At 50.5% G+C, this 20,705-nt stretch overlaps 1 protein-coding gene across 1 annotated transcript; it reads left to right on the top strand.

Annotated features, from left to right (window-relative positions):
* The first annotated feature begins 3,371 nt into the window (after positions 1–3,371).
* MRPS18A (mitochondrial ribosomal protein S18A) lies at positions 3,372–20,548 on the top strand. Its single transcript, XM_040983449.1, has 6 exons — positions 3,372–3,503; positions 13,131–13,162; positions 15,314–15,421; positions 17,491–17,614; positions 17,820–17,889; positions 20,104–20,548. Exons 1-6 carry the CDS (start codon positions 3,392–3,394, stop codon positions 20,246–20,248), a joined length of 591 nt encoding a protein of 196 aa, XP_040839383.1. The 5' UTR covers positions 3,372–3,391; the 3' UTR covers positions 20,249–20,548.
* The last annotated feature ends 157 nt before the right edge of the window (positions 20,549–20,705 follow it).

The raw sequence follows: 20,705 nt of genomic DNA, 5'->3' as shown, positions 1-20,705 counted from the left end.
AAAGGAGCACAGTGGGGAACATTCTAGAATGCCTGTCATGTCTCACTGTTGGTTTAGTTAGGGCTGTCTCCTTTGGGAAAATTCAAGAAACTCTACTCTGAAGACTTGAGTGCTCTTTTTATACTTCAATGAAAAAGCGTACTTGAAAACAAACCAAAAAAAAAAAAAAAAACCTAAGTCTTTGTGGGCTGTTTTTTGTTTCTTTCTTTCTTTAAAAGGCTAGTTAAGTTTTGTGAGCAAAATCTAGTCTCCCAGAATTGTTTCTCATGAAGGATCTAACAATAAATGGATTCAGAAAAAATAAGACATTGCAAAACAAAGAATCTGTCCAGCACTATTTGACTTTGCTAAATGTAAATGCTTATCTTTGGATTACCAATAATATTTATTCTTTTATCTATTGTTTTGCTTTTCCACAATTGTCACACTACCTGTCATGGCAGAAAATAGAAATTGTTTTTCAAAATAAAATCTGATTATGATAAGTTAGGATAAGATAACAAGGAGAAAACTGGCACTTGAATGGGTCAACTCATTCTATCAAAAACAACCAAAATGGTGTCTCTAACTGGCCTGGTCTGTCTAGAAGTTGGGCACTCATAGAGAGATGGGGGTGTGGTACAGAGGGTGTGGCTCAAAGTCATCCTGACAGAAAAAAAAAAAAAAAAATGGAAGCAGTAGAAAGAATCAAAGCCGTTTTAATCCTGGTGGGGTCACCTGGACTTATACCCCAGTACACCCTGGGCCCCATTCCTTCACTTCTATCAGTCTCTCCACCTTGACCTACCTTTCTTTGAAGTTTCCCCTTTCTGTCTTTACAGAATGCATTGTCTGAAGGCACCCCAACTCCACATCTGTTCCCTCTTTGGGGATGCCGCTCAAGCTCCCAACTTAGGGCCTGCTCAGCATCTCCCCACCCACCAGGGTGGCAGGGCCCACTTCTCGCTCCCCCTCACTGGGAAACATGCTGTGCCACAATATGAACCTGATTTCCCCCATGGGTGAATCAGAGTGGATGAGTGAAGAGATTCCCCCTTTAGATTTATTAGGGACAATGGAAGAGAGTATCCTGGTCATCCTGCGGAAGAACTGCGCTGGGAAGGATATTCCTTTCTCAGGCAGCTTCTGAACCCACACTTGCTGTGAATCTGCAAAGAGGGAAAAGAAGGCAGCTGTGTTTTCTTCTTGGCACTGCATGCTTCCTTGTAACGCAAGAATGTTAGATTTATGAAGCGCTATCCCCAGAATTACCCTATTAACTGGCTTGTGTTGACTGAGCACTTAATGTTTTATTTCATCCAATCTTCACAACTCTATAAAATAGATTATATTTAGGCTTGGCATTGTGGCACAGTGGATTAGGCCATCGCTTTCAACATCAGCATTCCACATGAGCTCCCAGTTCAGGTCCCAGCTGCCCTACTTCCAAGCCAGCTCCCTGCTAATGTGCCTAGGAAGACAGCAAAAGATGGCTTGAGGACTTGAGCTCCTGCCACCCCTGCCAGGAGAGTTGAAGGCCGTTCCTGGCTCCTGGCTTCAGCCTGGCCCAGCTCCAGCCTTTGCAGTCATTTGGGGAGTGAATGAGAAAATGGATAATCTCTTTCTGTGGGCATCTCTCCCTCTTTCTGTAAATCTGCCTTTCAAATAAATCTTTTTTTTTTTCAAAGTAGATTCTGGGCCAGTGTTGTAGAAAAATAAATCTGCCTCATTCATTCATCCAGTACATAGCATGCAGCTGGCACTGCAGGTTAAGCTGTCATTGCAACACCTGCATTCCACACAGGTGTCAATTCAAATCCCAGCTACTCCACTTCCAGTTCAGCTCCCTGCCTACGTGCCTGGGAAAACAGTGAAGGATGGTCCAAGTTCTTGGACACCTGCACACACACATAGGAGACCCCAATGAAGCCCCTTGCTTTGTCATAGCCCCAGCCATTTGCAGCCATTTGGGGAGTGAACCATTGAATGGGAAATCTCTCTCTCTCTCTCTTTTCTCTAACTTGGCCTGTTAAGTAAATAAAACATCTTTTTTATAAAAAGAATATATATAGGGCCCAGCGCAATAGCCTAGTGGTGAAAGTCCTTGCCTTGCACGTACCAGGATCCCATATGGGTTCCACTTCCCTTTCAGCTCCCTGCTTGTGGCCTGGGAAAGCAGTCGAGGATGGCCCAAAGCCTTGAGACCCTGCACCTGCTTGGGAGCCTTGGAAAAAGGTCCTGGCTCCTGACTTCAGATCAGCTCATCTCTGGCTATTGTGGCCACTTGGGGAGTGAAGCAGCAGACAGATCTTTCTCTTCTCTTCTCTATGTAAATCTGCCTTTCCAGTAAAAAAAAGTAATAATAAAATAAATCTTTTTTAAAGGAATATGTATTATATCACAATTATATACAAAATACTATGCTAAGTACTAGAGATAGGAGAGTCAACAAAATGATCCTGCCTTAATGGAAACAACAGCCTGGAAGGGAGATACACATTATATAAACAAAAATAAAGCTACAATCGTGCCAAGCACTAGGATGGAGCAGTAGCAGGTGCTAAAAACCAGTAACCCGGGTCAGATTACACTGCAAAAATGAAGTTTGAGGTGAACTCTAGGAAGCAGGATTTAACCAAGTAAAAGAGTAAGCAATCAGTTTTTTTTAAAAAAGTAAAATCAAGCTAAAAAGGAGGTTGAACACACAGCTTGTATAAAGGCCTTGGAGCAGAGAAAATCTACAGATGAGAACCCAAGCTGAGATTTGTGGTTAAGACATGGGGTACCTGTATCTCACATCAAAGTGCCAGCCTGTTATGCCCAGATGTGGCTCTAGATCCAAGCTTCCTACTAATCCCACCCCCCACACACACACACACACGGAGGCATCCTGGATGACTCTAGCCACTGGGGTTCTTGTAACCCACGTGGAAGAGCTGGATTGAAAATTCCTGGCTCTCAGATTCAGTCTGGTCCACCCCCAACTGCTCCGAGCATTGGGGAGAGAACCAGCAGGTGGGGCCTGTCTGTGTGAAATAAACAAAAATGTTTTAAATGGGAGAGAGGAAACAGGTGATAAGCAGGAGGCAATTCATTCCACCCTAGGTCAGCCTGACAATACTCCACGGCCAGAGCCCCTCATCATTTCAACTTCTCCATCACTCAAGCTGAAATTCCGCAGCTGACCTTTAGGAATAGGAAGGGTGCCCGTGACTTTACTTTGGGAAGCTGGAAGACCTCTCCCAGGCGCACAGAACGAAGCGCAGGCTTGACACAGAGGCCGCCGCGGCCAACACAGAACCCACCTCTCCACCCGGCAAAGCTCGCCGCTCAGCTCCCGCCGCACCACTGCGGCTGCGCGCGCGCCGTTCCGGAAGCGGAAGTGCACACGAGGTCAGGCTTGTTGTTCAGCATGGCGTCCCTCATCGGGTTGTTGTCCGGTTTTGGACGGCCGTTCCAAAAGTTGCTGGCTGGCCCGGCGGCCACCAGCTGTGCTCAGCTCCCAGCGCGCGGGTACAGGGAAGGTAAGTCTCGGGTCCCAGAGGTCTCCCGAAATGTGGCCGAGAATACTTAAACGCCAGCCTCGGTATGCCTCCGTTTCCTGTTTTGCCCTCCGGATTCTGGAACTTCGGGCGTGCTGAGAAAGCACCTTCCGAACCTTGATGCTGTTCTCTTGAATTTCTGTGTCTTCCTACGTGTCCTTACGAGGCAGAGGAAGAGACGGAGAGAAAGGCCTGCCAGTTAGCCAGGGATTTCGAAGATTACTAAAAGCTAAGAGCTGTTTCAGCAGGGAAGATATTCTAGAGAGGCGGGTGGGGGACGGGAAGCCCGTTTCTGGAACGCTTAAGTTCTAAAAAGAAGATGAAATGTGAATGATGTGCAGTGTAGGTGATGCACAAGATGAAGTCCGTACACGCCAGCAAATGCAGGTGCGCCGCCTGCGAGTACTGGGAGATTGCCTCGCCACAAAACTGCAAACACAGTTGGAAGTTTTCCTGCGGCGGATGTGCCTGGAATGGCCTTGTAGAAGAATAAGGCTTTTTGTTTTCGGGACGTGGACTGTGAAAAAGGCTGAGCCATGAGGCTGTTTGAAGGGTCTGGTGTGATGTGGGCCAGCAGAGGTATCCTTTAAAACAGAGAAATATCGAGTAAAAAGGAGAGATTTCTGTTGTCCCTGGGAGAAGAGTCCAGAAAGAAAAGCTCAGTGCCCGAGCTGCGACATTTGTCTCAGAAGAGGTCTCCATTTTTAGCTTTTAAACCATGCATCCAGTTTGTAGAAATCAAGGGCGGGTTGGTGGCAGTTCTGTCCAGTGGTTAAGGAGCTGGCTGAGACACATCCTGTGTTCAAGTGGTTGGGTATCCAGTCCTAGTTCCCCTCCTGATTTCTAGCTTCCTGTTCATGCACGCTGTAGGAGCAGCAGGTAACGTGGCACTGGCACAGGGGTCCCTGCCACCCACGTGAGAGACTCAAGTTGAACTCCCAACTACTGCAGCCCGGCCCTATCCTGGGGGCTGCAGTATCGAGAGAATGAACCAGAGCTTGAGAGCTCTCTCTCTGCCTTCCAAATAGAGTAAGTAAATACATTTCTAAAAAGGATTGTGATGGAAACATGTAGACAGCATATATGTTTGAAAAACTTGGCTATGATGAAAAACGAAACATTTGCTAAAAGAAAATTCAGTCCAGATACCATCTGGTTCCGATAAAGTTAATCTGTTTGTAAAGAAAGAGCAGCCTTGGATACAGTGTTTCATCTCTGCCCATACTGCATTAGTAAGTGCATATCTGTAAGACCCTTGGGATTACCCACCCAGTCTTTTTTTTTTTTTTTTTTTAAGATTTAGTTATTTATTGGAAAGTCAGATATACAGAGAGGAGGAGGAGACAGAGAGGAAGAGCTTCCGTCCGATGATTCACTCCCCAAGTGACCGCAATGGCCGATGCTATGCCGATCCGAAGCCAGGATCCAGGAACCTCTTCCGGGTATCCCACACGGGTGCAGGGTCCCAATGCTCTGGGCTGTCCTCCACTGCGTTCCCAGGCCACAAGCAGGGAGCTGGATGGGAAGTGAAGCTGCTAGGATTAGAACTGGCGCCCATATGGGATCCGTGGCATTCAAGGTGAGGACTTTAGCCACTAGGCCGCTGTGCCAGGCCCTACCCACCCAGTCTTAGCCTCGAAAAGCTGCTGCTTTTCATGTACCTTATGAAATTTAAAGTTGAGGGCCTGGCGCGGTGGCGCAAGTGGATAAGGCCCTCCCCTTGCATGCCCGGGATCCCATATGGGCACTGGTTCTATCCCGGCAGCCCCGCTTCCCTTCCAGCTCCCTGCCTGTGGCCTGGGAAAGCAGTCGAGGACGGCCCAAAGCTTTGGGACCCTGCACCCGCGTGGGAGACCCAGAAGAGGCTCCTGGCTTCGGATCGGCATAGCATCGGCCGTTGTGCTCACTTGGGGAGTGAATCATCGGACGGAAGATTCTCCTCTCTGTATATCCGCCTTTCCAATGAAAAAATAATAAAAATAAATCTTTAAAAAAAAAAAAGAAATTTAAAGTTGAAGCAGCTCTTTCCTGTGTTCCTAGGAGAAAGACAAGAAAATGTGTATATGAGAGAGAAACAGGAGTACTTGAGGTTAGATTCAGATAATTTTTTTACTTGGCAAGATTATGAAGTGGTGGACTGGATAATCAAGTTTCTGAAGTCCTCCTCCCTCTCTCTATATATAGTTATATATTTATATATAGGTTATATATATATACATATATATATGTAGGTTAGGGCCTGGCTCAACTGGCTAATCCCCCCTTTGCAAAGTGCCAGGGTGCCATATTGGTGCCCCATTTGCCGGCTGGTCCGTTTCCCATTCAGCTCTCTGCTTGTGGCCTGGGAAAGCAGTAAAGGATGGATGGCCCAAAACCTTGGGACCCTGCACCCACGTGGGTGGCTCTGGCCATTGCAGCCATTTGGAGAGTGAACCAGCAGATGGAAGAGCTTTCTCTCTGTCTCTCCTTCTCTCTATAAATCTGCCTTTCCAATAAACATAAATAAACCTTTAAAATATATATATTTAGGTTGATAGCTCCTTTGTTGCTATCAGTCCTAAAAGCTAAATGTCAGACTGGTGTGCAGTTATGTGAAGGCACTACCATTCAGGAGTTGCTTATCTCCTGAGCCTTATGTGAAAAAAAAAGATCTTTGCCTTATAATCTGCCCATTCTCTGGAAGGCATGACTTACTGTACATACAGCTCATTTTGATTGACCCCAGCCAATATATTTGATGCACAAGTATTATACATATAGAATTGAAAGTTGTGTAGACAAATGAGGTTCTCTTACTGAAAATACTCAAGCATCTTGATTTTTTTTTTTAAGGTTTATTTGAACGGCAGAGTTACAAAGAGAGAGAGGAAGCCTTACGTACAGATGCCATCCATCCACTGGTTTACCACCCAAGAGACCATAACAGCCAGGGCTGGGCCAGGACAGAACCAGGGGCCTAGAACTCCATCTAGGTGTCCCAGGGGCACAGAAGGGACCTAAATACTTGAGTCATCTTTCATTCAGGCATCCTATTTTTCAGAGATAATTTTAGTCAGAGTTGATGAGGGCTATGAAGACTTTTCAGTCTGTTTTTTAATGGAGGGCTTTCCAGTGCCCACCAGGAAACCTGCTAGTCAAATTTGAGAAGCTCTGTAATCCCATCCAAAACTTTGAGTCTTAAAGCAGTGGTTCTCCATCAGGAGCAGTTGGTGCCCCAGGAAACTTGTGGCCATATCTAGGTACATTTGAGGTAGCCATGATTGGCAGCCGTTGAGTAGAGGCTGAGAATGCTGCCAGGCATCCTGGTAGAGTGCAGATGAGAACTCCTTGCAGCAAAGAACCTTCTGGCTAAAAAGTCAGACCTGCTGCAGTTGAGAAAGTCTGATCTAAAGTTTGATAAGAGGGACACATGGCCAAAAAAGATTGTTGTGGGGCCCGGCACAGTAGCCTAATGGCTAAAGTCCTAGTCTTGAACGCACCAGGATCCCATATGGGCACCAGTTCTAATCCTGGCAGCTCCACTTCCCATCCAGCTCCCTGCTTATGGCCTGGGAAAGCAGTGGAGGACAGCCCAAGGCTTTGGGACCCTGCACCCACATGGGAGACCTAGAAGAAGCATCTGGCTTCTGGCTTCAGATCAGTGCAGCTCTGGCTGTTGGGGCCACTTGGGGAGTGAATCAGTAGACAGGAGGTCTTCCTCTGTGTCTCTCGTTCCCTCTGTATATCTGACTTTGCAATAAAAAATAAATCTTTTTTCAAAAAAAAAAGGCTATTGAGGGAGAAGCAAGGCTAAAAGGGAACAAACATGGAAGTTGTCATTTCCTGAGTGCCCACCTGCAAGTAATGTGCTAGGTTTTCCACACACTTTCCTCCAGTTTTCTTAACAATCCATAAAGTAGAATTTTTTTTTTAAGATTCATTTATTTTTATTTGAAAGGAAAATAAAGGGGAAGCAGTGCACCAATCAGGAAGCACTAACGTAAAGATGAGCTACAGGAGCAATCCTTGCAGCAGGAACGAGTTTGAGAAAAGCTATCCACGGCCACAAGTGAGCGCACTATACTCCCCGTCCCTCCAAAAGACTGTTGAAGCCACGTGCGGCCATCGTTACTCCATTCTTTCTTACCTGTTTGGGTGTTGGCGTAGACAGGTCCTTCCCGGCAGGACTCTTGGTCTCCTTGGCCATTGCCTGTCAGTGGCCATCTCATCATTTTCCCTGCCTTCCTTCTCTACTAGATGGTGGAGTCTCTGACGGCTGCAGTTCCGTGTGTGTGTGTGTGTGTGTGTCCGTGTCCGTGTCCATCAAGGTCTTCTGTGTTCACCACAGCCTTCCCACCATGCTGGTTGCTCTAGTCGTCTTGACCTCCATCCTAGGCGGGTGTTTCCTGAAGGACTTTCACTTTCCTCCTGTAGGACAGACTGTGCGCCTGTTCTATTGTAAGTCTCCACAGGAGGTGGAACAAGGCTGTGCACTTCCTGGGTCCTCAGAAAACACCTTGCTTCATCCAGGATGATTGGTGTATAGAAGCATCTGTCTCAAAAAACTTGGGCCCTTGGTTCCCATATAGGAAAATGCTTTAGCTCTTTCTTTAATGTTGTTGATATCAGGATATGTTAGAGAAATTTCATCTGTTTCTGAACAAGCTTTCTGTTAGTGTTTAAATCTCCTAGTCCTGATTTTTTTAGCCATCCCCACTTCTCGCAAATGGAGAGGCTGCCAGGGGCAAAATAGACCTCAGGTTTTGTTTGGGTTTGACATGTTTTTCTATGCACACTGAAAATCAATACTGTTTTGATTTCTATCTCCTCTTTCCAGAGGCTTAAAATCTACTAAAGGGGAAAAGGAGAAAAAATATATATCCCAGCTCCAGCTGGGCCTTCTGCTGCTGCTAAGACACCACCCTGTTTAATCTCAGGCTCATGTGAGTTCACAGGTCATTCCCTCTGGTTTGACAAATTGTCTCAATCAGATAAGCATCTGCCTGTGTTTGATCCACTGGCTTCTAGTACGATGATTCACTGGCTCAGAGTTGCTGTGGGGAGAGCTCATGAACAGTGGAGCTTGCCATGGGCTTTGATCTCCATTCCAGGGACCAGTGGGATGACTTCAGGGTTTGGTTCTTTGCCGGGAGTGATGTGTATTTTGTTAAACTTGTTTACCTCATGGTTAGGGCCCAAGTGCCTTCACTATTGGAAACCACATGTTGTATTTTAGGGCATTGTTCTCACACTGACTCCAGTGGTACCAGAATGTGTCTTCTTTGGTTTCCATGGGGAGTTTCAGGCACTTCTCCCCGCTACCTACTGCTTAGATTTGGTGCTCTCAGGCCGTCTCTTGACTTGGTCTTTGCAAATTTCCAGAGCCCTTTATACACACACACACACCCCTGTTGTAGGTTATATGTGCAGATTGCAACAAGGCAGTGGCCTGCCTTCTCACCCACAGCCTGTTCCCGGGTTGGTCTCTGTTCTGTACCAGCAGATCTGGGTGTGGAGTGACGCATTTGCTTTCACTACGGGAGACCTACTTGGATTCTGAATTGATTAGCAACTGCAGTGTCCTCTGGCCATTGTTACTCCTTTGTATTTCTGCAGTTGGACATTGAGGGGCTTGGGTTGACTGTTTGGCAGTAATGAGTCTTTATTGCACAGAAAACAAGGGGAGAACAATTGCTGGCCGTCTGTGTCCAATTAGGTGTCGGTCACAGATGCTGCTGTGGGCCCCTGCTTGGGTTAGAATTACTTTTTTTCTTAAGACATTCTGTTCTCTTTTTATTGTTCATTTATTTGAAAAACAATACATGTTGATTTTAGAAACTTTCAGAAGGAATTATTACCAGTCCATAGGCAGATAACTCTGGGGGACTATGAGTCCCCTGAAATCTGTGTTTCACTGTGTCTGTGTTTATGGGCTTTCCCTTGGGAGAGATCCATAGCTTTCACTGGGCTTTTATCTTTAAAAACATTATTTATTTACTTACTTATTTGAAAGGCAGAATTAGAGAGGTGGAGGGGGAAAGAAAGAGAACATGCAAGGGAGAACACTTCACCTTCTGGTTCACTGCCTAAATGGCCTCAGAGTGGCTGGAGCTGGGCCAGGTGCGGCCAGGAGCTGCTTCTGGGTCTCCCATATGTGTGCAGGAACCCAAGTTCTTGGGCCATCCCCCGCTGCCTTCCCAGTGCATTAGGGAACTAGATTGGAAGTGGTACTTGAGCCTGTTGCCCGTATGGAATGGGCATTGCAGGAGGCATCTGCTATTCCACAACACCAGCCCCACTCTGGGCTCTCAAAGTTAAGAATCTTAGATTGGGAACTTGTGGTGTATAAGTAAAGCTGCTTAAGGGGACACTCTAGCTGGGTTGGGGTTCCCACCGAGGAGTGCTGGGACTGGAGTGGGGGCTGTGTTCTGGTCTGCATATGGCTGCAGTCTCCCTTGGCACAAGTGTGGACTGGGACTAGATGCATCAAGTCAGGCTAGAATCCAGCACTATCTGGTGCTCTGGAGGACCAGGGTAGATGTGGGATGGACTAGCCTTGGTCTCTGCCCCTACTGAGCCATGTGTGAGCTGTGCTTGGGTATGGACAAACCTTGGCTGGGCTGAAACATCCAACAGTAAGAACCAGAATGGGTTGAAGACCAGTCAGGAAAGACCACTGTCCCTGCTAGGACAAAAGGTTGACCGAGTAAGGCTGGCTCACGGAGCTACCGATATACACGAAACCTGGCATTGGGAGAGGTTCTGATGGAGGAGCCTGGGCAACTCCTCTGGCAGGACACATTCTCTGCAGGTAAACGCAAGAAGCATGGAAGGAAACAGCCCAGACCAGGCCATGGAAAGTTCCCCACTGGCATACATTTGCCATGGGTCGGGGGCAGACTAGGCTGAACCAGTTTACATCACCCGCTGGCGAATCCGAGCCCTGGAACAGAGTGTAGGTCGGGCCAGATTCAGTTTCAATGCATACCAGTACACAGTACGACTGGGATTGGGTGCCTGCTGGGTTGGACTAGGCTGTAACCCCCACCAGAGTCAGCTGGAATTGGGGGGTGGGCTGGGCCGGGCCAGGCTACAGCACCCACTGGCAAAAACCGAGGTGAGAGGGGCCGTGCCAGGCTGGGCCACAGCACCCCACCAGTACGTGTGAGAATCAGGAGGGGAGGGGGCAAAGCTGGTAGGGGGAATGTGGAGGGCTCTTTACTGGCACGTACACACAAGAATCTGGTCTGGGATCACCTCAGACAGTTTCTTTAGGGATCTCCCCAGTTGAACTGCCGGACTCAGAACTCCCAACAATGAAGAGAAATGCAGGTTCCATGATCTGCCATGGAGTGCAAATGCCGGAACCGAACCTCCTCAGAGGCTCCAACGGAGCAGTGGACAGCACAATCAGGTGCACATGGAGAATATGGCAGTCTATCGGAACCTGCAGAGGATACCTGACACCACAACAGAACTAATCGACCAACTACCCCAGCCATGTGTTGGCAGTGAAAAACTGGGCAAACAGAGACTCTAAGATGGACTATGTCAATCAGTGGATTCTGCAGTGACTTCATCGTGCTTGGAATGGCAAGATTGGCAGCAATTCATAACTGTTGGAACTATCAAAACCACTTGAACCAGAACCTCAGAGCATTGGGGACCTGGGATGGGTGGGAGGCTGGGTGGGCCTTCTCCCTTTATCTCCCCATTTACTCCAGATATAGGAAAAAAAAAATAGAATGTGGCAAGAATAGTCTTACCCACTTTCCTGTAGCTCTTGAACCTTTGTGCCCTAATTAACCATGTAAAGATTGTCAAAAATAAAGAAAAAAAAAGGTAAAGCTGCTTATAATGCCAGGATTGTATATGGACATTGAGTTCAAGTGCTGACTGCCCCAGTCCAGCCCTGCTGCCTGCTAATGACCTGGAGAGCAACAAAAGATGACCCAAATGTCTGAGCCCTTGCATTCCTGGAAGAAGCTTCTAGCTCCTACACTACCCATTGCCACCATTTGAGAAGTGAACCAGTGGACAGAAGTTCTGTCTCGCCCTGCTCTGCCCCTCACTTTGTGTAACTTTGTCTCAAATAAATAAAATCTAGGCTGGGACCAGCATGGTGGTTTATCCAGCCACTTCTCTGCCTCTAGCACCAGCATCCCACATGGGTGCCAGTTCTGATCCCAGCAGCTCCACTTTCTGTCCAGCTCCCTATTTATAGCTTGGGAAAATAGCAGGGGGTGGCCCAAGTCCTTGGAGCCTTGCACCCCACATGGGAGACCTGGAAGAAGCTCTTGGCTCCTTAATTCAGATCACCTCAGCTCTGGTCATTGTGGCCATTTGGGGGGTGAGCCAGCAAATTGAAGATATTTCTATGTCTCCTATCTTTGTAAATCAGCCTTTCAGATAAAAATAAGGAAATTTCAAAAAAAAATAAAATAAACAAACAAACTTAGGTGCTGAGTTTTACTACTTGCCTGGGCCAGAATAGAGTGACACTACACTGGGTAGCCATGCTGCTATTCAAATACAGTTTTCATATTTTGGAAGGTAGTTTGCCACCAAGCTCTGTGGACCCACATTTTCCTTTACAGTAATTAGCAGTCAGGAGAGTGACAAGCCTTGCTCCCTAAAAATGTTAGCTACCACTTAGTGAACATCACAGTCCCGTGCTAACAGCTGTGGCTTCCGCTTTTTCTGAAAAGACTACATCTTTGTGGGTAACTTTATGAAACAATTGTGGGCTCTCAGCTAGGCATTTTAATTCTTAGCGTAGTCCTCATGCCTCCTGTTAAGGAAGGGTAGCTCTGTGGATGCCTTGGCTGGTGTGCATTGTCTCACACTTTTTCCACTGTCTGAGGAATGGAGGTGCTCCCCTTGCAATTCAGAATCTGCAGGCTCGTTCTCTTTGTGAAGGGCCACACTTGGGGAACTTTTGAAGGTCTTCTAGATGTCTCTGCACCGACAAGCTCTGGGGTTGCTTCTCATGATGGGGCCGGATTCTTCCAGTTGTTCTGTGTGGAACCAAGAGGAATCTTGGCTTGGAAGGACAAACACGGGGGCTGGGGCAGGAATGAATGGCACGGCAGTTGAGATGCCACTTGGGACTCCCATATCCAACGCCTGGGCTTGGATCCAAGATCCACTTCCCAGTTCCACTTCCTGCTAATGTGTGACTGGGACGCAGCAGGTGATGGCTCAGACACTTAGTTCCAAACCATCCATGTGAGAGATACAGATTGAGTTCCAGGGTCCTCACTTCAGCCCTCCCCCTGCCAGCTGTTACAAGCATTTGGAGCACAAATCAGCTAATGGGATCCCTCTTTTTTTTCCCCTGTCTCTTTGACTATCAGATGTTTTCCTAAAGGAAGACACAATGTGGAGACCCCTAATCCCAGTGGTAGTAACCAGGAGTCTTGGGTTTGACTCCCTGCAGCCCCAGGGGCGTAAGCCCTGGCACACATCACTGAATCCTGCCCGCTGTCTGTCCCGGTTGGGGGCCATGGGATGGTGCAGGCTGAACGCCTCTTTTTTTTTTTTTTCCTTGTGTGTAGAATTTGAGCTGTTATTTGAAACGCCTTGTTCTTATGAAATAGCTGGCCTAATTTTCCCCCTTTATCTCTGCAGTGGTAGAAATCCAAGAAGGGAAGACAACTATAGTAAGTATCATGGAGTTGGCCTCTGACAACCTCTTTAATACTTGGAACTGCCTGACAGCCCCTCCGAGGAAGGGCGGGGGAGGGGGCAGGCCCACACTGGACTCCTGGCTCCAGGATCCTCTCCCTCAGTGACCATAAATCTCCACAGTCTACACTGTAGTGCAGTTAATAAGGACCAGTCACTGTGCCTGGGCTGCAGTATCTGTTACTTGACTAAAGTGACCTTTTGTCTGATAATTGCTCAGAGACCTCTGTGTTTCCCAAAGGGGAAACTAAGGCAGCATAGCCGACCAACCTAGGGAGCCAGAATGGAGCCTGGCCCTCAATTCCTTTCCTTTCTGCCTGGACTGACTAAGCTACTCCTCATGTGAGGCATTTCAAAGGTGACATTCTCCGGGCCCTGGCCCCAGTAGCTGGCGCCCTGGCTCATCTGTCAGTAAGGAAGCTGGAATGATTCATGTACCCATGCCCCCCCTTGCCTTCCCCGGGCCCATCGCACCTCCCTTCTTTGGGGAGTCACGGGGCCTAGATTATCCTATAATCCTTAAAAGACAACGTTGTTTTCACATGGCCTTCCATGCCTCCAAGAAATCCTCAGGCACTACGCAGTGATTCCAGAAGCCTCTGGGACTTCCATGTCCCAGAGCAGGGATTTAACCCTGCTGGCAGCCAGCCGGCTCATCGCCCCCAGGATGAGCCATCCTGTCTCCACACTCACCCTCGCCCAACACTCCCTCTGCGCTTGCACCTCCGCTGCTCAGCCCCAGTTTGTCATTTTACGGGAGCTCCCTATCACCCGAGGGTGCCTTTTTTTATTCCCCAATTCAAAGCCAAAACAGCCATCCCCCTATAAACTACTCTGGAGGAGAGTGATATATCTGGCTTCACCAGGACTGTGAATCTGTTGTGTGTGGGATGAGCATGGAGACAGAGTGGTCCTCTGAGAATCCATGGGAGGTGGAGCACCCTCCAAGCCCACAGAAGCTCTCTCCTCTATAAAAATCAGATCTGTGCCCTGTCTTATTAGGTGGAGGAAGGTCCAAAGGAATGGTATATGTGAACTGTTCTTAGCAGGTATGTCATGGACAGTCAATACATGCTAGCATCGTCCCCCCCACCCCACCCCCGTGCGCTCTCTAACCCCAGAGGCCTTTCATGCACCTGCAGGTTTGTCTAACCCACAGCTCTCCAACTCTGGCCTAGCTGCAGATGCCGTGGCACACAGAAGAGTGGCCGCACCGTGCTGGCAGTCCCTCTCCCTTTGCCAGTTCTCCACCAGGAGAGGACATTGTTGCTTCCCTCCCAAAGCTAACCAGCCATGTTGCAGCCTCGGTCCACAGGCTTGCCAACGTGCTTTTGCAATTGGAGCTGACACCCATATGCTTGTGTTATTGCACTTAATAATTCCAAGGCTGTGTCACAGGACACAGCAAGCAGCGAGAAGGTCACTGCACACATGGCTCCAGTAGGGTTTGGAAGGTGGCATCCAAATTGGTAAAAGCAAAGAGACTGTGTCCTCCCATCTGTGTTTAACAATAAAAAGGGAGAAGCAGGAGTGCACACAGGGATCTGCTCATTGAGCTGTAGCTCTGGGCTCTCCAGCCTTGGCATAGTTGGTTTCAAGGTGCGTACCTCTGTTAGGGGGGCACTGTCTGTGCAGTGTAGCCAGGTCAGTATCCCTGCTAAATGCCAGCAACCACTCCTTCCCCCACCCATGACCTTCAAAAACATTTCCAGATACTGCCAAGTGTCTGCTGAGGAGCACGGTTGCCTCTGGTTTAAACTCCCTGGCACACACTTGGATCTGTAACATAAGTAGCAAGGTGGACATGTAGGACAGCAAGGGACTAGCAGGCACTGTTCACGCTGCATCACACTGAGCCATTTGAAACTAATTAAATGTTTACTTACATTTAAGAGACAAGGCAAATCAAGAGCTCCTATGGTGTGCTGTACTCCCCAGATACTCTCAGTAGCCAGGACTGGGCTAGGGCCGGGGCCAGGAGCGTGGAACCATTACTGTGAAACAAACCCAACCTTCACGTTGATTGGCCTGCTGGCTCCACCCAGACCCCTGGTGGTAAGCTTTGACCAGCTTTGCCCCACCCTGGCCCTGGCCCTCAAGCTGACTGACTGTTCCTGCCTCTTTAGATCGAAGGCCGCATCACAGAGACTCCCAAGGAGAGTCCCAGTCCCCCTAACCCCTCTGGGCAGTGCCCCATCTGCCGCTGGAACTTGAAGCACAAGTATGGCTATGAGGTAAGTTCTGCTTGGCTGTGTGTCCCCCAGGATCCTCCCCAGTGGCACCCCACAGAGCTGCCCAAAGATGGCTTTTTGGCCTGTGGTGCTCAGCCTTGGCTGTACATTAGAACCACCTGGGGAGCTTTAAAAGCATAATGATACCAGGGCTCCACCCCCCAGGCCCACACAGTTGGTCTCTAAGGTAAGGGGGGCTTGAGCACTCTCATCATTCTCACGTATAACCCAGGATGAGAGCCACCGATTGAGTTCATGGTCTGGTTCCATGTCAGACCCCCAGGGCCCTGTAATCCAGCCTGTAGGGGCTGTGTTCCCGTGGGGCTGGGATCATGAGCTGGGCCTAACGAGGAGGTAGCTGAACAGGCTTCTGACCCTCACTGTGACCTGGGAACACATGACTGTCTTTCCATCTCGGGGCTACAAAGACAGTGATTGCACTTGCTCTTGTGCAGCAGCCGTTTCCAGGGAAAGAAGATAACAGTGAACAACAGTGGGCAGTGGATGGAGCAGATTCTGGGTCAGGCCCTGTTCAGAGTGCCTGATGCTTGTTAATCCACTTAGCGCCCACAGTAACCCTCTGAGGCCAGGCTCACTCACCCTGGTCTCACGTGGGCAGCTGTGCGGCAGGGAGGGGTTACTAAGCCTGTGTGCCGGCACCCAGCTGGGATGCACCACATGCCCGCCCACAGTGCAGGCTGTGCCTCTGTGTGTGCTCTCCCCAGCTGGGGCGGGCCTGAAGCAACACAGTCCTGCCCTTCAGAGCACTCCCCAGTGACACAGAGCACCCTATTTTTGGGTTTCAGGTGGTTCCGGCTTCAGGCCAGTTTGTCCTGCAGGTTGTGCCCAGTCCACCCTGTTGTGGAATAAGATGACTAAGGGCAGAGATCCTGGTCAGGTGGTCAGAACAGGAGCGGCCACATGCCCGTGGGATCTGAACAGAATGAGCCAACTAATCTCCTGGGCTGGGAGCCTTGGCTTCAGGCCACCCCAGGGCAGGAGGGGAGCTGTCTGCTGGTGGCTGCTGGGAGTGGTAGAAGGCATGCAGGCCAAGGGACAGGGCTCAGAACTTCCGGCGACAGGCATGTCCCTGAGGCAGACTTGGAACCCCGTAGTCACCCAGCCAGCAATGAGCCACTTCCTGCCAGCCATTTCCAGGAAATGGACTTGGTTGTGCCCGTTCAGCAGCAGAAATTGAATCGCCTCTGAGATAAAGGTGAACATTGTTTTCCTTTGACTTCTCTCCACGTGGGGCACTGCTATCCTGGGCTCTGCAGCACCAGCAGCTTGCTTGGCAGTCCCGCATCAATCCCATCCAAGTTCCTTTCATCAGTCAGAAGAGTACAGGGGTGGGAATTGGGGGCCTGGGTCCCTCGGGAACTGTCCAGTAATTAAAACAAATCTGTGGTTATACAGCAAGGCGCCTGCTAGGGCACAAGTTGGTTTGTGGAACATGACTGCTAGGATAGGCATGCCTGCTCTCCCCTGGGCATGGGGCGTGAGTTTTCTTTAACCCCTCAGCCACTCTCGAGAGGTAGGGTTCGGGAGGTGCTCTGGTCTCAGTTCAGGCTCTGTGTGTGTTGTCTCCTTAATGCCATCCCAAGGACCCCAAGAAAACCTACACAGCCAGGCACATCTGCCAGGGGTGCCTTCAAGCCTTGATCCCCTTCTTCCTGGGCTTGCAGACTGGCATTGAGCCTCGGTGGGAACAGCAGAGGGGTAAGGAAGGCCCTGTATGTCCCCTGGCCTGTGGCCTCTGTCCATGACATTGAGGAGTAAGTAGGTCAAGTTTTCCCTTTGCTCCATCCAAGGACACTCACCAAGAAAGACAGGTGCATAAAAGAATGCTTCTTGAAGAACTCTTCGTTGATTCTACCAAATGTCTCAGGACGGGGCTGGGAGCCCCAGGCGGCCTTACCTAGTTGGGATTAGCCTTTGCTGGGGTAAAGGTAGCAGGCTTCTAGGAGGAGAGAGCAGTTTCAGGTAGGTTCGTAGAGCCACAGCGCTCCGGGGGTGCTAGCCTGCCCCAGCCTGCCCAGCTGACCGGCGTCTCCCTTCTGGGTTTGTGCTAGGACGTTCTGCTGCTCAGTCAGTTCATTCGGCCCCATGGGGGTATGCTGCCCCGTAAGATCACCGGCCTGTGCCAGGAGGAGCACCGCAAGATTGAGGAGTGTGTGAAGATGGCCCACCGTGCAGGTAGAAGGCCCCCCAGGGCTCAGAGGGGCAAGGGAGGGGGCAGCAGGGGACATCTGCTCGCACCTGGCTGATGGTGTTACAGCTCCAGCCAGGTATCTAGTGAACCAGTAACACACCCCTCACCAGCACTGCTAGTCTGTCCACTCCCTCGGACCTGCCCGCAAGAGCCACCAAAACCATCCTGTATGCCTTGCCCTCTCCTCAGGTCTGTTGCCGAATCACAGGCCTCTGCTGCCTGAAGGTGTTGTTCCGAAGAGCAAACCACAGCTGAACCGGTAAGCAAGCCCAGCCCAGGTGCAGGCCCATAGCCCAGAAGAGCACCCCACTGGCCATGCCACCGCCTTCCCCGTGTAGCCGGCCCCACCCCCTGCAGCCTCTACTTCTGCTGCCTCGCCTGTGGGCTTCTGCCTCTGTCCTTTTCCCTGTGGCCCTGCTGGGTGCTTAGCACAGGAGCAAGGAGGGTAAAGTGGCAGCTGATTGGCCATTAGAATGTGCTAATCCTGTGTTTATGACATCACACTGGGTTGCCATGGGGATGTCAGAGCACTTCTACAAACTTTCAGGATCCCGGCACTGGGGTTATTAGAGGGCAGAATGAAGTGTTAGACTGGCAGGGCTCTCTGGAGTAGAACCACTGTGTATAGGACATCCCAGTCACCGACTGCACAGCTCCAGAGAAGCAACCATGTGGCCTGCACTGCAGCTGCGGCTCTCAGAGGTGTGCAGTTCACAGGCTACGCTGCCGCCTGTGACAGCCTGACCAGCCCCGAAAAGTTGTCTAAAGGAGGAAAGGAAAGCCCCAACCCTGGCAAGTCCATCCACCCTGCAGCCCCTCTACAGGAAGAGTGCCCAGCTCTACCTCCCACAAGGCCAGCTGGTGTGACTCCTTCCCTTTTGCACAGCTCTGCTGTGGGCCACTTGGGGAGCCCACCATTCTGGGGGACACTCCCTCCTGCCTGCTGGCCTTGGAAGCCAGGCCCGGCTCACCCCAATACATCCAGTGTCCTTTTACGTGACACAGGATTGATGATGTGTGGGGAAGGGAATTGATTCCTTACAGGGAATGCTTAGGAGTACATGCAGGGGTCCCTCGGCTGCCATGTGTTGGCCCAGGGTTGGCTGGGGCCCGGGGGAACCCTTCTTTGTTCTCCTGCTGCATCTCTCTTGTGGAGGGGCTGCTTCAGGAAAGAGCTTAGAGTCCTCCTGAAGCTGGGGTGTCCCAAAAGAGCTGTCCAGAGGCCACCCAGCCCCTGCCACCTGTCTGCCCTGGGTGGCACAGGCAAGGCTAGCATGAGCCCAGTTTCCCTACAGCCTTTTGAGGGCACAGGGGAAGGTCCAGCTTTAGGGCAGAAGCTCAGGACAGCCCACTCAGCTTGTCATCTTCCAGACTCTGAAGAGCAGAGTACCCCCTCCTCACCCCCCCTGCGGCAGGAAGAGCAAGGCCAGGACAGGGACCATTAGGAGTTCCTCAACTTGCCCAACACTGGCAGCCATGGGAAAGCAGCCCCTTCACAGCTGGCATCCCCCAGCCTCCCCTTACTCCTAGCACCAGCCAGGCCACACTTGGAGAGCAGGCTGCCACCTCTGACCAGCCTCTGACTGCCTCACACAGCTTCCCCTCAGACAGCACAAGGTCAGGAGCCTGCTTGAATTGCATAATCAACAGTCGTTTTTCACTCTTTTTGGTTAACAAAATCTGTAGCCAAGATTGTTAGCATTTTTAAATTAGACATCCCTCCAAGCATCTCTGGAGGCAGCTGTATTGAGCCTCAACCAGCAGAGGCAGGGCAGGATCACTGGCCTTGGTCAGGGCTGAGCTTGCAAGGCGACGGGTGGGCCTTTCTGGACAGGATCCAAATCCTCATTCTGGACCAAGCAAGCCCCAGTCCCGGCCGGTGTGAGCCACTTTTCCAGGAACTATCAGGACCCTGGCCATCCCCTAAAGAGGCCAAAGGACCATGGGTGGCAGCCATCTTCCCTCACTCCCCTCCCCACTTCCAGGAACCTTCCTGGCCCAGGCGCCTCCCAGTCCTGCAGGCCTTGGCTGCCTCCCTCCAGGCCTGGTGAGGAGCAGGGGTCCTGCACCAGCCCTGCAGCCCTAGGGGCTTCCTTTAAGGGCCTACTGGGCGACTGAGTCCAATGGGAGGAGGGGTGGCTTCCTCCAGGCCCTTCCTGGGGAGATCAAGAGAGCTCTGCCTGACCCTGGCCAGACAGATAGAGACATACACACACACACACACACACACACTACACCACCACACCACCACCACCACCACCCCCCCGCCAGCAGGAGCCCAGCCCATCTGTTTACGGGACACTCAGCAGTTACTCCCAGGAAAATCCGCTGCACTTTGAAAAGGAAAACTGGTCAGAGGGTTTGCTTGGCCAGCTATGGCCTGGGCCATGGAGCAGGCTCCCTCTTTCCCAGTTCCAGTCCTTATGACAGGTTCCAGTCCTTGTGACAGGCCCGTCTCGGTCTCCCTCCACAGCTACCTGACCCGCTGGTCTCCCCGCTCCGTCAAGCCCATCTATAACAAAGGCCACCGCTGGAACAAGGTGTGCATGCCCGTGGGCTCACCGCTCTTGAAGGACAATGTCTCCTACTCAAGAACACCTTTGAAGCTGTATCACTGACCATGTGCCCAGCTTCCAGAGACTGGCCAGTGCCCCACCCCCCACGTCTACACCATGCTTTGGGAAGCCAGCTTGCAAACCCTCAGCCAAACCTCACTCCTGCGCTCCCCACAGGATGACCTCCAGTGGCACAAGGAACAGTGGACTAACTCCAGTTCTTTGAGGTTGCCCAAATGCAACACTGGGAACTGCAGGCAGACAGTTGCTCTGATGCACTAGATTGGTTCCAGTGGCTGTGCCCAGTGCTGAGGGACAAGGGGCTTGCCTGAAGGAACATCATAAACCAGGCAGGTGGGCTTCCCCGCTGTGTGTGTGTGTGTTCACTGGGGGTGAGACAGGCGTTTGCAGCTGATCCTGAGCTCTGAGACCCACATCTCTCATGCTGGGCCATGTGATGCACCTGTGTAGGTGGGGGGTCACAGGCATGTATGGTTAGTGACAGCTTGGCAGCCTAGGG

Source organism: Ochotona curzoniae, unplaced genomic scaffold (assembly GCF_017591425.1).
Source record: "Ochotona curzoniae isolate NIBS_2020 unplaced genomic scaffold, NIBS_Ocur_1.0 contig_3819, whole genome shotgun sequence".
Taxonomy (NCBI): Eukaryota; Metazoa; Chordata; class Mammalia; order Lagomorpha; family Ochotonidae; genus Ochotona; species Ochotona curzoniae.
This window is presented reverse-complemented; position numbering and strand designations above follow the sequence as displayed.

Bases quoted from the DNA above. Each gene is read 5' to 3' on its own strand.
- MRPS18A (XM_040983449.1), top strand. From the start codon at position 3,392: ATGGCGTCCCTCATCGGGTTGTTGTCCGGTTTTGGACGGCCGTTCCAA. The intron at 3,504-13,130 runs GTAAGTCTCGGG...TTATCTCTGCAG, and splicing joins AGCGCGCGGGTACAGGGAAG to TGGTAGAAATCCAAGAAGGG. The intron at 15,422-17,490 runs GTAAGTTCTGCT...GGTTTGTGCTAG, and splicing joins AGCACAAGTATGGCTATGAG to GACGTTCTGCTGCTCAGTCA.